General features: G+C 34.0%; 1 protein-coding gene across 5 annotated transcripts in view; it reads right to left on the minus strand.

Moving 5' to 3' along the window:
* LOC105670182 (low density lipoprotein receptor adapter protein 1-like) overlaps positions 1–17,311 on the minus strand; it is a 69,380-nt gene that overhangs the window by 33,081 nt on the left and 18,988 nt on the right. The window contains exon 1 of one of the 5 annotated variants that reach the window (XM_012363559.2): positions 6,321–6,972. The exons of the other annotated variants lie outside the window; for them this stretch is intronic. Coding sequence (XP_012218982.1) covers positions 6,321–6,366 — 46 coding nt within the window. The 5' untranslated portion in view covers positions 6,367–6,972. Of the gene's footprint in view, positions 1–6,320; positions 6,973–17,311 lie in introns of those variants that run through there. 5 annotated transcript variants of the gene reach the window in all.

Genomic DNA, 17,311 nt, shown 5'->3' on the forward strand with positions numbered 1-17,311 from the left:
CTTTCAAGATTCGATACAATACACAATACAAAAATTACAATGTAACGAGATCTGAAAGTATACTTTGTCCATTTGCATATCAGCAGCAACGCTGCTGTGTGAAATTCGAAACAGCAGCATGAGCTATAATGTCATTTTTTTGTGCTGACACTAATGTGATATATGGCGTCATGTGGGATGCTCGTATAATGTTTCTCTTGGACATCCTTTACCATTTGAGATGCAATATATCTGTAAATACGAGACGCGTGTATGTGTCTGTAAATGTAATTTCCGAGTATAGCGATCGTTTTCCTGTTTGCCTTTCTATAAAATCAAATCCATCAAGGTACTTTAGTTATTTTCACAAACTTTTATCCATAAAGTATTCTAATTTTATATTTCCATAAACATAAGATTTTACAAAGATATATAAAATATCGTAATACGTTTAATCTTTTATATTTTCTTTTCTTCAATATTGTAATTAAAAAGCAGTAATTGCAGCAAATAATAAAGCGTATTAAATTATTTGCCATTGCTAAAGACAGTTTTACGGCAAACACTTTTGAATGGCATCTTTGTTACTTTCAAATTAATAAATTTTCTCAAAGCTAGATTTATGCGAGCAATTGTCATAAAAAGACAGTAATACAGCGGCGCTCTCAACTTTGTTGCAGATATATTAAGAATTAAATGGAAATTGCTTTATTCATGCTTCTCTGTCGTGCAATTATAACACAAAAGTACAATACTCTGTACAGCTCTGTACAGCTTTGTCGGTAACATCTTTTATTATTTAAGTTATAACATCTGCATGTGAACAAATGCTTACCACTCGAAATTACATTTCCGTATTAATCAACGCGTTTCATAAATAGTGTACAATTTATTTCGCGCAATTTTGCGAATAACTTATTACAACTAACTGAATAATTTCAGAACTTCTTTAAAAGCAAAGAGGGAATGCTATTTTTATCTACGAATAGTTTCATCCTGTAATTTTGCTTCACATATAATGGAAAAACGATTCTTTCTTTTTATTACTTTTTATTCTTATAAATATATCCTGATTGCACAAGATTATATATGATTCTATGATCCCATTGAGAGTAATCTTTACGATTCTGTAGGTAAAGAAGAAGGGACTTAAACAAGTGCATTTAGCAATAAATATGTGTTGCAAATTAATGGTAAGTGATCACGCGAGCATATTATTAGCTATCTTCCTTTCTCGAAATAACCCTCGTTAAATCGAAACGAGCAGCCTTCAAGTGCCACAGCGACTACAAGTACGTACGCTCTTTACGGACGACTTTCGAGATGATGGCCGTGCGGAATAACTTGCGGCGTAACAGCAAGTTCATTACCACTGGTGGTCTACGCTGTTCTCCAGCTATTTGCATATCGCATTGCGCGTGATACGTGCGGTATGCAGGATCGTAACTTGAGCGCGATGAAATTTAACCACCGCCGCGAAATTTTAGGAAAAATCCATTCAATGTGTACAACAGTTCTCTCCAATATTTTTTGTGTTATATGATGTGCACATCGTATGCATAATGTGCTTGCATGCATTTCGGCGCATGTGATCGCATAGTGATATCGGTGGCATTAACGCTCCGATTATGAAGCACTAATCAAACACGATGACGCAATTGAACGCGACGGGAGGAATATTCATGCATTCATTGTGTGTTGACGTTAGATTATCCAGAGTGGAGATAACGTTGACATTAGATTACATAGAATGGAACTGAAGTCTAACGACAAACTTGGAAAGTTGACAAAGGAAAATCATGTTACGTGCGTTTTATGGAAGAGAAGAGACGCAACCTTTTCGCGTAGCAATAACTAAATTACTCGAAACTTTAGATAGCATAAAACCGAAACGAATATTTATCCTGTATAAAAGATAGGAAAATTATAGAAGCTGTGGAAATACAACACTTGTCTTTTCATGAATCTCGAACCGATGAAATCTTAACAATCCATCAAAATTTCCCTGACGCGTCAAGCTGACGCCGAAGGTGTTTCGCGGCTGAATAGAACAGTTCTGCCTAAATGGGCACATTTGCCAACACAATGCAAACCACGTCCAATATCTTGGCAACTATTACCATGACATTCTACAGCGATAGTTTCAAAGATGCAGCAGCTGCACACGAAATGCAACGCAGCGGCCTTTTACATTCCGAAGAAAATCTCGACGACGACATCGCTATTCACGTTACATCTGGAAGCTATTGATATTGTAGCTCGTACTTTTAAAGAACATTTTTAAGAAAGACTTTCAGCAATTTGTAAACCGTAAAAACCTAATAAAAAATTGACATCAAATCTTAAGAGTGCTAAAATATACGATAATTGTAATGAATTTTTCACAAGTTTCATTAAAAAATTATCTTATACGTGTAACTATTGCGAAATATGACAATCAACCTTTGCAAATATCTGTACTTTAAAATCAACGTACCACTTTGCGAATATAATTTACAGTTGTGTATAATCGATAAAAATAGTTATTAATAATTTCCTTTGTTAAGACGCGAGCGCAATCCAAATGGCGCTATATATCAAGAGAAGAAAGCTTTATCGAGTTCGGCATTCGCGATACGTTCTTTCCAGTTAGCGACATGTCGCGACATCGAGATGCAGCTTTCGTCGCAGGTTTATGCAGATTTTATGATCAATAATCAGTGCTCCGAAGGGGGTCGCATTACGCTTATAACGCGAGCCGACGCATGCATTACCATAATCTTGAAGGTGGCTCTATTACGGCGCTTATTGCGAATAATCGCGTTAACTGCGCCGCTGCGCTACTGCAGTTAGTGCTGCTGCCGCTGCTATAACGCGGATCTGTGTTATCACTTCCCGACATTTCGCAGCCGTGCATAATCGCCGTTAATCTTGCCGAACGAGCTCACGGGAAATTGCAAAATTGCCAAGCGTTCGATCGCTTCGATAAACGCGCGATTATTGCGACTTTAGTAAACGTTAAACTCAAATGCTGGTTTTCTTCGGCAATAACAAAGTAAACGAGCGTAGCAATAAGTAATTAAAAGAGAAAAGCATCTCTTTTACCCTTGAAAATATAATTTTAATAACAATAAAAATACAGAAATCAAGACATTAAAATGGATGAATAAATTTAAAAGATCTAACTTTTGCGACTCTTGTTATATTTTTGTTATCCGATAAAAACATGAGTGGTTATTAATATTTTACGTGAAATTTATATTATATAATGTAATGTCGAAATATTCTATTGGAATTTTTGTATACCTTTTTAATTTGTTTTCTATTGAATATATTATTGTATTATAATTTGTCTGCGTGTAAATATGAATGCAAACATGAATATAATTTCTGACAATACCGTTATGCGCATTTTGTTTCTTGTCACGAGCAATGTAAACCAAACATTTGTTGAAGAGATAAATAATAATCCAAGTTCTGCGAAACAAAACATACAACATATTTTATGAAAGAATAACCGCTATTAAATATATTTCTCTTTATCTTTCTTTTTTGTAATTAGCAAAATGTATGTTCTCGCGTATAGCTACAATAAATTGTAATATTCATGCGGATATTTTATTCAGCATTTTTAAAGTTTCGTATATTTGTCGAGCAGTTTAATACCACATCTTTTTTTCATTAAACAGAATAGCATATTGCAATAGCATATAGCATAAACAATATTAAAGAGCAAATATCATTGTTTAGAGGCTCTTAATTCTCAATTAACAAGTAGAATAAAATATATGTAACACAATGTGCGATGCAAATTTTTGACAAGTTGAACAAACGGCATATTTCATAAAGAAAATTTGTAAAGAGATATATTTCCTTTTCGAAGAAAAAGAAATACTGAATAAAATATTAATTACATTAGATAATATTTGAATATAGATATTGTCAATATTTTTTTTTTATTATATATTGTAATATAAAGCACTCCTTTTGCCGTTTTATACTTTTCGATTAAAATGCGACATCTGCATCGCGTAAAACATTTTCCCCGGGATCCTTTCAATTAATCAAACCAGCCGTCTTTGTGCGCGCGCGGCACGCGATATACACGCTACAATATTCATACTTCATCCGTCATTCTGGAAGTTTTCCCGGCTGGAAGCATCGCGAGAGGAGGAGCCAGTCACGTTGCCAATATCGCCGTGACACAGCGCAGTGGTTCGTTTAATTTTTATTCTCGAAAGGTGGATCACGTGGATCGCAGAAGGCGACATTCGTGAAATCTTTATTGCGACCTTCCATATTGAGGCACTAACAAAATGCATTATACTTACAAATTAATCATCTACCGAAATAAACATCGTCACAACAATTACTTATTCTATTGCCGAGTCTACCTTTTTTTAAGTGCACTACATATTTGCTTTTAATCAGTAGAGCAGTTGAATAACTAGATTTAATTCTACATTTATTTCTGCGCGCGGCAATATAGTTATAATATATAAGTACATTCATCTCTATATTGTGGCTTTGATAATACCATTATTATTATATTTTTTAAATTACAGGATGGAATATCAATTTTTTATATAATTATACATTATAAACCTATCGTTTTTATCAGAGTCATAATTTATTGATAATTTTGTTAATTTTAATGCACCTTTTTTATAATTATATTTTTTTTTAATAATAAAAAATTATTGGAAATATTAAATTTTATTAACGCAATTTCGACGAAGTAGAGCATTGACGAATTTGAAATGACCCACTTCATGAAAAGCAATGAGTGGCAAGGGTTACTCACAGACGATACAAAGTACGCAGCGAGTTGGTCTCGTCTCCAGAATTTTTCTTGATTTATAAATCGAACTTATCACGCGGAAAGTTACATCATTGGCTCATGATTATATCTTTATCTTGAAAACAAATTTTTTATATATATGTCGTAACGCCTATTTTACGATGCCAGGAATATTGCGACACACTTTGTGTATTTCGTAACTCCTATTTATTTACAACTTTACAGATAAATAAAGAGTCATTTATATTAATTTTCATTGATAAATAAAAAACTAATTTCTTATTATGTGTTGATCTTTGATCTCTGAAAGTAATATTTATATTGTAAAAAATAATGACTACTTTAAAATAAAAAATTTGATTATTTGATAATTTTACTATACATAATTTTCCATCGATTTTTTTCTTTTGCAATCTTTATAATTTTTTTACAAATGATTTATATCAACTTCGATAATAATGCAGTAAGACTTTTTTCAAAGAAAGAATTAATAAAACCAAATAAAAATTCTGCGATAAAATATGTAGTAAAACTGTAACATTTATTACAGATAAATATAAAAGCCTAAAAATTAAAAGATAAGCAAAATAAAAGCAAACAGCACATTTAGGCACAATCTAATCTTTTGTAATACGATGATTAATCGCGTTTGCTTAATGTGTATTAGAAATCTTTCTCATAAAATCAAAAAATAATTTTAAAAGTCTTATTACAGATAGATTTCGTCAATTGATATTCACATCCCATTAAAAATTTATCATGTTGAGTCTCGCATTCATTGCTAAATATGGCTATATATTAAATTTCATACTTCAAAGCTGAAAATCATACTCAGTGAGCATGATAATCAATACTATACGATATAATAATGACAGAAATTTCAACTTAAAAAATATAAACTCTAAAATTGGACTTTTGAATTATATTTCTCTCGTCTAATGTCAAAATTCTCTTTACACAAGACGTTGCGTTTTGTCTTTTCTTCTTTTTTTAATAAAAATAAAAATCTAATAAATAAAAATTCCGAAATTTAGATATATAATATGTTCTTAATAGAATCAGTTGAATAAAAATTGGTTCGTATCTGTAACATATTTAACGTACGTCATTAAAAATTCATTGAAATGCGGATAATTTGTTTCTCAATTAGCATCCATCAATTAATAAAAATTATTTTATCACTAAATGACAACAGAAAACAATGATTTAAAAATTCTATTTGATGAATCATGTAATACTATCATCATTTTCTTCATAAAGACAGATAGTATGAATTATAAAATTATATACATTGCAGATCACATAAAAATTTATATAAAACACAACTAACAATTCTAATGGCACTGTATTAACACACATTACATCTCTCATTTTTTCAATATTTTATTTCCTATCGTGTAAATTAACTATTGCAAAGATTGTTTGTCTATTATTAGAACTCAAATTTTTTCAAACTTCCCTACTATTGCATCCCTTCATTTATACTTATCCCCCTTCCAAACCACAACCAACCAAACTCAACTCACTCTTATGCTTCCACAACTCATCAAACTCAACTCACTCTTATGCTTTGAGCTGCTTTTCCACAAACCCCTAAAGAATGACATCCTAGCCCAGCGCAGCACTAGCAACTCTAATAGCTCCGAGATTTTCTTCTTCGTCACAATCTGCCTCGCCAGCTTTCTTCCTTCCAGAGCTCGTCTTTCACTCACAAACCTCTCCGATACGAATCCCACGTTACGTCGGAAACATGTGAATCCAAAATTAAGCAATTTAACGTCTCGCAAGTCACTAATCACGCGAGTCACTGATTTGCATACTATATTCCGGACTTTCCGAAGTCCTTAGTGAACTAAGAAGTCGAGATTACGAAAGATTGACGAACAACAACTGATCGAGCAGTACGGTGTCTCCCTTCTGTGATTGTACCGAGAATAATCGCGAAAACGTGTTGCCGCGGTGGCAGCGCGCCGCGATATGAACCGTCCGGAACGGTTTATAGCGGCGCTTCGCCCTCGCGAGTGAACATGCGCATCCCCGTCCGTTCTCATCCCATTGCTCTCTATCTCTCTCTCTCTCTCTCTCTTTCTCTCCCACCGCCCAGCCGGATTCCGGTTCCGCTTCCGAACCGGATCCCATCGAAAGAATAAAGATTATTTTCACGCGTTTCGCGGCGCGAATTCGCGACAGTGGAATCGAGATTTCATACTGATAAGAATAGAAATGAAAAAAAATCGCAAACCTGTGAATTTCACGTCGAAAGAAAAATTTTGAATTGTTGAAAGCGAGAAAAGTTTTAGGTTCAAAAATTTCACGCCAGAATCAAGATTTCGTAACGTAAAAGTTCGTAAAAGTCAAATGAAAAAAAATCCAAATAATTGTAAGCTTCATATCGAAATAAAATTTCTTTCTTTTTACGTGAAAAAAACCTAAAAAGCTCCTATATGCAATGGAATATTTTTAGATTGTACACTAAAGAGAGGAAATTTGTCGATGTCACATAGTACAAACTGACACAGCTTGGGACAAAATCGACATGTTAAGAATTTTCATTTCAGGCGATATTAAAAGACACATTTAATATTGGATTAAACATCGCTGGAGCGGCTGTCGTCAGGAGGGCTCGCAAAGCAATTTGGTATTCATCTCCGCCAACGACATAGTTGCCCAAGAAATTGATGTGTTGCTCGGGGACGTTCCAGAAACACGAAACGAGGGTTCCACCGCCTAATTTCATAGGGGATGCTCGCCCTAAACTTACGGGCATCGAATTTCATCGGATAATCTCGTAGCGAGTAACGACCCCTAGTCGATTTAATATAGCTGTCATTTTTGCACTTCCGCAGATTAAAGTGAGCACGTAAATTACAAGATTACTTCTTGAAATATTTAATGAAAGAAAATGGAAATAATATAAATACCATAATAAGCTGAAATTTTTTTAGAAGAAGTTTTAAAAATATTTTCTAAACTTTCATTATAAAGTTTTTATAATATCATGTGTGTGTGATATCTAATTTTAAAAAATTGAACATATAAAGTTCGATAAAGTAACGATCTTCTAACTCATGACAAAGTGCGAATTGAATCGAGCTGGAGTTATCTCGTGAATTTCGGAACAAGTGTGATTATCAGACACGTTTGAATAATTCTGAAATTATCGAGTAATGCGAAATTCAAGAAAACTGATTACGCAGCCTGAATTTTCAGTAGCTGAAAATCTCTAGTTAATCCAAAGTTATGGTGTAACCGCGCTCGAAATCGCCGAGAAATTCTCAATCAACCCTGAAAATTTATCGGGTGCTTCCGTACTTTCGCGTAGAAAATACGAGAACAAGGGATGCATTCGATTATCGGGGATCGTTATGCGTTCGTTAGTGCACGATTGACTTTAGACGGCAGCGGTTCAAATCGATTTCACGTGCGCTCGACGAAATTGCCAATCAATCGAGGAGAATCGGGGGAAAACAACTGTCCTCTCGCTTGGTAAATTACCCGCATCCATCGACTGCATCAGATTACGGATTGAACTAACACACCAACAAAAATAGATCGTGATAATTGCACACGGATAAAACGGCAGTTTAAACGTGGAAGAAAGAAGAAAAGAGCACAAAAGATATATTTAACGTTTGGGTTCTTGATTGCTTAATTTATGGCTAAGAAATACATCAATATAAAATAATAAATATATAAAAAATATAAAATTAATAAAATTAAAGTAATTATTATTCTCAAGAAATCAAAAATTTTCATTTAAAAATATACGGAATATATAAATCATGTTATTAAACAAAAAACATTTATTTTTAAATAAATAGAAAATTTTATGTAGAAACTTGTAATAAAGCAAAATATGATTTGTATATTTGATTTAGAAATTATGTATACGTATACATGTATATATATTGCGTTACTGTATATCTATATATAAGAGGATTTGTTTTAGGATACTTTCTCGTGGAGTGACTGGCAATAAAAATCGATAGAACTGGCGACCGATGGTGCAAAAATTCGCGTGGGGAAAGAAACTCTGAAACGGGAGTAAGCTGCTGCAGAGACCCGAGCAAGATGATTGACGAGAGAAACTGGCACGAATGTTCTTCGGAAGACGGACCGAGCCAAGTTACGAGTTTTTGCACACCCGGTTTAACGGACGTGTCGCAAAACTCTGCTCGACCTTCGCTCGCGTCTGTTCTCTCTTCGCTATTATGGTCCGATCGATTTTTTTTCACCGTGACATAATTCAGTAATTGAAACCGTGATATTTTTTTTGATGTATTTAAATTTCAATACTACATAAAACTAATTTTTGCATTTACTTATAACAATTTTAAAAAATGGTGACAAAGTGACTTTTCTTAATATTTTCATAAAGAGAAAAATTGACTTCAAATAAAAAAAATTCTCGATAAATAATAACTCACTATATTTGAGATGCATTATATGTATCTGAAAACAAAATTCACTGATATTATTCCATCGAGGTTTTTAAAATGCAAAAGAGATGCGTAATTTATTTGGCCGACGTTTGTCCGGACAACACGTGGAAAATATCAAAATGTAGAAAGTCGCGAGTCCGACTCTGAAATAGATTGACGGCGAATATTTTTCATTAAAATGCGACACAAAGTTTTCGGAATAATGAAAGCTTCGCAAAAACCCAACAAAAAAGCAATGTCGATGTCACAGCTGTTGTCTTCGTACCTTTCACGTTTCTCCTTCGTTATTTCGCCCGCCGATCGTTTTCGTTTCGTTTCTTTCTCGAGAGATCAATAAGAATTCTGTATTCGACAATGCTTATCGAGCATATTTCACGGATATTTTTCGCGATATGTATTAAATTTACATGTCAAGACTATTTGGATTATTTAATTATTTTATGATTACTTAACTCAATGTTATAAGCAATTTTTAAGTATATTTATCTATCTAGTAGATAAAAATAGACAAGCTTTCTATAAAAAAAGATTCCAATACGCTACATGTTTTTGTCTTAACAATCCGCTTGTTAAAAATATGTTCTATATATACAAGTATAATTCCATTCTAGAATAATGTTTCATTGCAATTTATGATGGATGATTTAATATAAATTTAATTAAAGATCAAAAATTATTTATTAAGGATTAATTGAAGAAATTGAAAATGTTCTATTCATCTTTTTTAAGCATTTTAACTTGTATTTTATATGCAGTATAAAAGGAGCTTACATTTCGCTATTTCATATTTGTATTCCGCAACGTAATTTTATTTTTATATGCTTCAGGATAAACCATAAATAAATATCGCACTATCTTTTCCCGTGTCTCGTATATCAACCGCTACTCCACTCACTTTACCATGACATAGCTGACGCCGTCGACAGCGAGTCATATCCACGTTTGGCACGCTCGTCAAGCACACGCGTGATACACACGTGCGTACCGTATGCGCGCACGCGGTCCGATACGTCGTCGTACACGGTCATCAGCCGTACGCAGTACGAATTCCATTAAACACGATTATGCGGTATTATGCGTGACCCAGGTTAGCTCTGCGATGTCGTGTCCCTCCTCACGAGTGAGACGTTGTTGCGCGGCTCTTGCGTAAATAACGATCGGGAGAAATGCATCAACATGATACAAATAAAATGATAGAATGCTCTACAAAATATTTACCAAATTTTGAAATATAAATATACGCAATTTGAATGAAGAATGTACTTTCCACAACAATATACATATCCGATACACAAAAAACATTTGAAAAATCACGCATCCACGAATCCATACAAAATACATACCACTGATAAATTTCATATGTGTATTTTAATTTTTATTTATAGCCGTTATATTCTGATATTCCAATATCACACGACGCATAAAATAAAATTATATTTCAAATTCTGTCGCAAATTGCAGACTGGCTAAAGTGGCTGACTAATTTTCAGCTAAAGTAAAAGAAACTCTTTGCAATATTCATCTTACAACGAGCTGATATTTGAAGTGAAAATATCGAGTGAGACCTAAATGCTATTACTAAACGAAGATCTTACAGATTATGGATTCGATCTACTCCAATTCTGAACACTTCATTTATCATTCTATCTTCAACGTGCAGAATAGTATTGACTGCTCCAGTTCTAAGATATTGATCTATTCAATATAATGTATACGTTATAGTTAATACGTTTCATTTGTGTAGCATACTAGTGTGCAAGAAATAATCGCGATTAACTAAATATTGTAATTAATTATGATAATTAATATATTATTGTCGTAGCTAATATATTCGTAAAAAGATTGTGATATGTTTCCAACAGCTCTTTAAAATCTCTAGATTTATTTCGACTTGTCATGTCCCGGAAGAAAGTTGTAGCGTTTGGATGCAAGTCGTTAGGTGCAATTGTTCGAATAATAACCGCCGCGAGTAAAAATGCATCCTCAAAAAGTGCAATCAGCAGAAAGCGTGACTCGCGCGTTTATTGGAAAGAACGGTATTTTAATGAACTCCGATTTCGCACGGTGAGCGTATCTTGAGTGCCATTCGAGTTTTTGTTAAAACTGTGACAAAAAAGAAAGCTCACAATTACACTGTGGTATCACTAATTAAATGCATACTTCAAGATCGTTTTTTTTTTACGTGCCGTAGGAATTATTCTCAATTATAGCCGCGTCTTGCCGGATGATTATAATACCGGACAATTATAGTCTTATAGCAGTTTTATTAGTGCAAATCGTGCATCGTCATTGTGTAAAAAAATCACGGTCGAATATAAATCGGTGCATCATAAAGTCAAAGGAAAGCCATCGATGGATCGATATTACGGTCGAAAATAATCCAGTAAAGTATCTCTCAAATTTTTTGTATATATGCATATCTACATATACATTGCGCTCGAGTTTGAATCAATTTATCGGCAATATATAACATTCTATGCAAATTTTTTATTAAAAAAATTCTCAGAAAAGAAATTTGCATAAATGCAAAAAACTTGAATTTACTAAATTTTTTAAAAATTTTTAAAAAATCACAAAGAAAATCTAGAGCTCAAAGCAAATTAAAAAAAAACATATGATTAATAAATATTGATATAAATTGCAATATTTATAAAATATTTTTGGAGAATTAAACAAACAGTATTGTATCACAATATTAAATGTAAAACATAATAATGTTAAACAGTTAAAAACTATGCCTCATAAATAAGATGCAAATTGATACGATATCATGCTGGTAATCGCAATTGATCGTTCTTATTGCCGTTTAGCCCGTTTAATATATTCTTTCTGCTAAGGAGAAAACCGTGCGACTGAAAATCCCAGGAAAATCTACCAGCTATTGGCCGCGAAACGGATTCCAGGCTATCGCAAATGAATTCCATCCTATTCCTCGCCTTTGATACGCGCGCGCAAAGAAATGGATCCTTTCGCGACTCCTACAGGTGAGATGCAATCCAATTCTCTACTCGTCGAAGTAATCTAGATTGGGGAGATTCCAGCGAGAGAGACGACGCGCTACCGTCTCTACGAATAACTCGGACTCTTGGGTATCGCCGCGTATGCGAACTATGCCAGCCATTTCGAGTGCTTCTCCGGAGACTGTACGGCTTTATGACGCGATCTTCGCGAATGACTTCAACATTTTTTCCCTTCTTTTCAAAATACTCGTACTAGATATCGACAAATTCCGCTAAGAAAAAAATGGATTTTTTAACATTCCGCGATGTAGCGAACTTTACCCATAAACTCTTTGAGGAATGTAAAGTCTGCTTTTTATTAACAAAAATTTGACAAAATCTTTTTAGCCACCTTTTTTCGCTGCTTTATAATATTTGATATTAAATATCTTAATAGAGAAAGAGAGTAGACTTTTAATCTCTCTTTTTTTAATAAAATTGTATCGTAATACTCAAAATTCTATTTTCTCTAATCCTGTTTTTTTTCTACAAACGTAATACTGCAAACTCCTCGCCGCTGTTCGATATCCAGCTTTATTTGTTAGGCAATGTAAGCTAGCATTGACTATTATGCTACATGAGTGCTTTAGTATTTTGCTACTACTGTACGTGTATAGGATATTTGAGCTATTTTGCGGTTATCCTAATGTACTATGAAACAATTAAATACGTCATGTTTGCGATGCGGCTGCAATAGCCATTAACAATATGTTTGTTGAAACATGTAATGTTTGAAATTATTACAAAGAAATATATCTCTAGCAATTTCTAAAGTCTTTATAATCAATACAGTAATAATTTTTAATAATATTAAAAATATTTAAATACAATTTTAACAAAGTTTTAAGGCCAATTTTTATAATATATATTTTCATTGAGAAATTCTTGCAGCTGACTCATGCATCTTAAATATTTTTAGATAAATATTCTGCGCTTATTTTTGTATATAACTCGCTGATTATAAAATAACATTTTTTAAGATCTCTCATCTTTAATGTTTTTCTACATTTTTATGATGATAGAAAATGTATGAAATTGTCAAAACACAAAATTTGCTGACATTCGGGTTTTATTTTGAGAAAACATGACGTACCAAGATTACCAAATATCGCTCAGTAAATCCGATAATATCGTGTGTCATAAAGACCTCGGTCACTTGTGAGGGAGTCAAGGCTTCGATCTTTATGTCGAACACAGTAAGTCTGTAACCTAAGAAGGTGTCGGAAACATCAACTAAGTGAAGACGAAGAGGAGAAGGATGAGAAATACGAAACGAAAGTCTCGCGAGAACTTGCATCAGCCTTACACACGCAATGAGCATGTTCTCGTGTTGGACTTCGCGTGCCTTCAAAGACCGGCGCCTTGAAACCGGAGATTAACTATTTGGTTCGAGTCATCATCGCGGTCAGAGCATTGTCCGTATTAGTTTATATTTGGAATTACAAAGATTAAAATTATTTGATAATATCAGCAAGCTTTCGAAATAAATTGTATTAAAGATATAAATAAAAAAAAAACTATTTTGATTTAATGTTAAAGAAAAGAAAAATTAAAATTTCCTAATAAGAAGCACTGAAGATTTCGATTCACTTAAAGAATTCTTATTCTAAATAATTTTATCATAAAATCTTTCTTTTGTGGATTTAAATTGTGTATTTTCTTCAAAAGAAACAAAAAGTAAAGAAATTATTCTATCTTTCCATTGAATAAGAAAAAATGCATCCGAAAAATCGGGATAAATAGTACAATAGTAATAAATGAAGTGTCTAGACAAAGAGAATATATGAATACAAAGAAATACAATGATGCACTCTCGTTAACGCTCATTTCTAAAATCCAAGGAGATCGACAAAGAATTGTGTTCCTCGTGATTGATCTTTTCGTCGTCTCGTTTTGGTCTCGGTTTCTCTTTCTTACTAATTCCTCTATCTAATATTATCTGCTGCTCCTCCTCTTCCAATCTGATCAACGATCGTCCTTCTCGTTTTGCTCGCACCTTCGATCGCCTTCTGCATCACAACTTTCCCACGTCTTTCTGGTCCTCGTTTGCTTCGATCTCATCCATCTTCGACTTTCCTCCTTCCTTCGGAAGTTTTTGTTTTTTCTCTGAATCTACTCGTCGGTTTTGACCGGCCTTGATCCAATCAAGTCTGTCAGCAACTCTTCAAGAGACTTCCGCGCTTCGAGAAGAAAGACATATCCTCAAAATTTTTCAAACTTCCGAAAACAACAATTTGGCTATCGTCTTATAATAAAAGATAATTTGCGATATTTCAATTGCAGTATTTTGTCATAGTTATAAATGTTGTAGTTGCTTCGCGGCAATCATGTTTAAATTACGTTACATGCAGAGCAAACTTGCATTTACACAAAATTTGTACATACAACTTTCTACTGCTTAAAATGGTGCATTGATGTAATTAATTGCAATATATAATAACTTCAACTTTTATTATAATCTTGTGTCTGCCTCTTTCTTATTCCCTCTTTTTATCTACACACGTCAGATTTCTTCCCATCGCGCGTTAGCAGAATAGCATTGATTATTCCATTTCCAAATCGCATATTTTGCACGCGCAGCAAAATATTGATTTCACATTAAGCGGAGTAATAAATAATTTAACATTTGAATTATATTGAAAGCACCACGCTCGAACAGCTTTTCCGTGCGTTGCACTCGTAGCTTGTAAGAAATGGCTGAATATCGTCGCTTCCATAATAATCCCATTTAATGCTTGGAAAAACATCGCCTGGGCTGCGCTTCGTGTTCTATCAACGGCGCAATTAGAGGAATTTTGCTCGCAAACGAGTCAGAGGCGAGACATTCGCGATGTCTCCATTCTTGTCGAGGTAACACCTGCTGCCAGTACTTGCCGCGAGTACAGCTGGAATCGAGAAGATTATAGCCGCCCGCACATCAGAGATCTGCATCCCGTGGATCAAGATGTTAATGCGCACACTTTTTCTTACTTCAACTCGTTATCCCACATGAAGATTAAATGGCAGCAAGAGCGATAATAGCGAGTTGAAAAAAACTTTCAGGCAAAAATGTCATTCGAATAATTGCAAAAATAATTAAAGTTACATAGAATAAAGCAAACTTAGCTTTAACATTACATAATAATGATGAAATAAAAAATGTGTTAGAAAATTGTTTGATAAAACTTGCTGATATTATAACAGATTATAATTATTTCTTTTTTTATATTAATTATTAATTAAAAGATTATTTTAATCAATAGTAATTCTGTGTATATACTGTAATTTAATAAAGTAATAAATTTCTAACATTCAAATGCATGACTTTTTTTCATTAAAATATTGTGATATTAATTGCAAAACGAACTCGTACAAAATATCAAACTGAATGCAAACGCATGAAAAAAAGATTTATCTCGCATAAGGAGAGAAAGAAGAGGAAGGAGGCAAGAGATCCAGAATAAGAAAAAGTTCGCGACCGTTAGCCGGTTGCAGGTGACCGCGTGTATTGCGTGCGCGTATAAGAGAGACGAGTCAGATACAAGTCGACGATCGGCTGATGCAAGTCCGGCGCGGGCTCTCGCGATGGAAAGGCAGGCACGCGAAAGAATTCAGGTTTGGAAGTGTGTAAGTATAACGAGTTGTCGCCGTCTGGAAGGCAGGCTGATTACAGTCACAAGGCAGAGAAAAGAAAAGAGTGAGGCGAAGAGAGAGGGCGGAAAGAGGAAGGATAATTGGATCCAACGAGAGTGCATATGTTGGCTGATGCAACAACCGGCCTCTGACCGGCATTTCGTTGCCGCGCCAGGAAATGCAGACGATCAAGGCCGTCCCGTCGATCTCGAAATGTTGCGGATTACTAGGTGGGGAATTTACAATCGGCGCAGTCTTGGTTACATAAGTTTTGATATTGCCGGAATAACATGCTAACATTGCTAATATTGAGATAAGATCGATGCGATGTCGCAATCAACAACCCAAAATCATGCAGTAATCGTAAAAAAAAGTCTAAAACCCGCATTTTTGCGATTATTTTGTATCTGATAAAAGCTCGTACGTGACGATGAGACAAAAGTCTTAAAATTAGTCTAACTTCGCGTTATATATACTTTCGCGTGTATCACAAATCATCTCTCACCTGAGAGAAATATGAGACAAGCGTTTCGGCATTTTTCGCAAGACGTATAGCGCAGAGCTCAATTTTTACTATTTGCGTCCAAAATTTATGTTGATAGTCGACCATTATTTCACGGTCGAACAATATCAACATTGCTTCGAGATTATTACTATGGTTTCTCAAATCATCTTATTTTATAGTGAGAATATAGACATTTTAAATTCGAAATATTTAAATCTTCCGCACTATCATACGTTACTCGTTAATAAATCGCGTCACATGTTAGACAACATTATTTAATATTATAATTGCTGATATCAGGCACATATTTTTGATGTCAATAAATCCCACCTGGGCATTTATAACTTTTCCCGCACTTCCCTAACTAGTCACTTGGTGGTTAAATGGAGCCATTTTGTCGCGCCGCTAAGTATCTCTTTACACGCGTTGCGACTCTAAGTTCTCGCCTGTTTGAAAACTCGACTACTTGAACGGTATGTGAACATCTGTGCAGTCTGTCTTTTAATGTCTAACACTACGTTAAATTGTTACTAGCAAGATTGATGAAAAGAAATTGAATTGTCCGATGGATCTATCATTATTATTTAAATTATTATTATAATTCTTTCTTATTTTTAATAAAATATAAGGTTTTATTTTTTTAAACAATAATTATTGTTTTAATTAATTTTAATAAGAATAGAATAGCATAAAAGATGGCTAAGTGAAATAAACTCGTATCTCCTTCATAGTTTAAAAAATTAACATATGACTGTTTTGCTAATAAAGAAAACTTTTACAAATCTATCACTTTGAATCACTTTTCCAAATACTTTCGCGAGATGTCACAACCACATCTTTATCATTAGAGAAAATATGGCGCGATGTTTTCGTCATCCACGATTGGAAGCACAAAAAAGCGTGCTTCCCATTCTTCTTCGTTAAGAACGTAACACGAGCACGCTGAAAAGAAGGTAGCTCGATGCTGAAACGAACAGGTCTGCTTTTCAGGGGC

Source organism: Linepithema humile, chromosome 7, assembly GCF_040581485.1.
Source record: "Linepithema humile isolate Giens D197 chromosome 7, Lhum_UNIL_v1.0, whole genome shotgun sequence".
In the NCBI taxonomy this organism is placed as follows: domain Eukaryota; kingdom Metazoa; phylum Arthropoda; class Insecta; order Hymenoptera; family Formicidae; genus Linepithema; species Linepithema humile.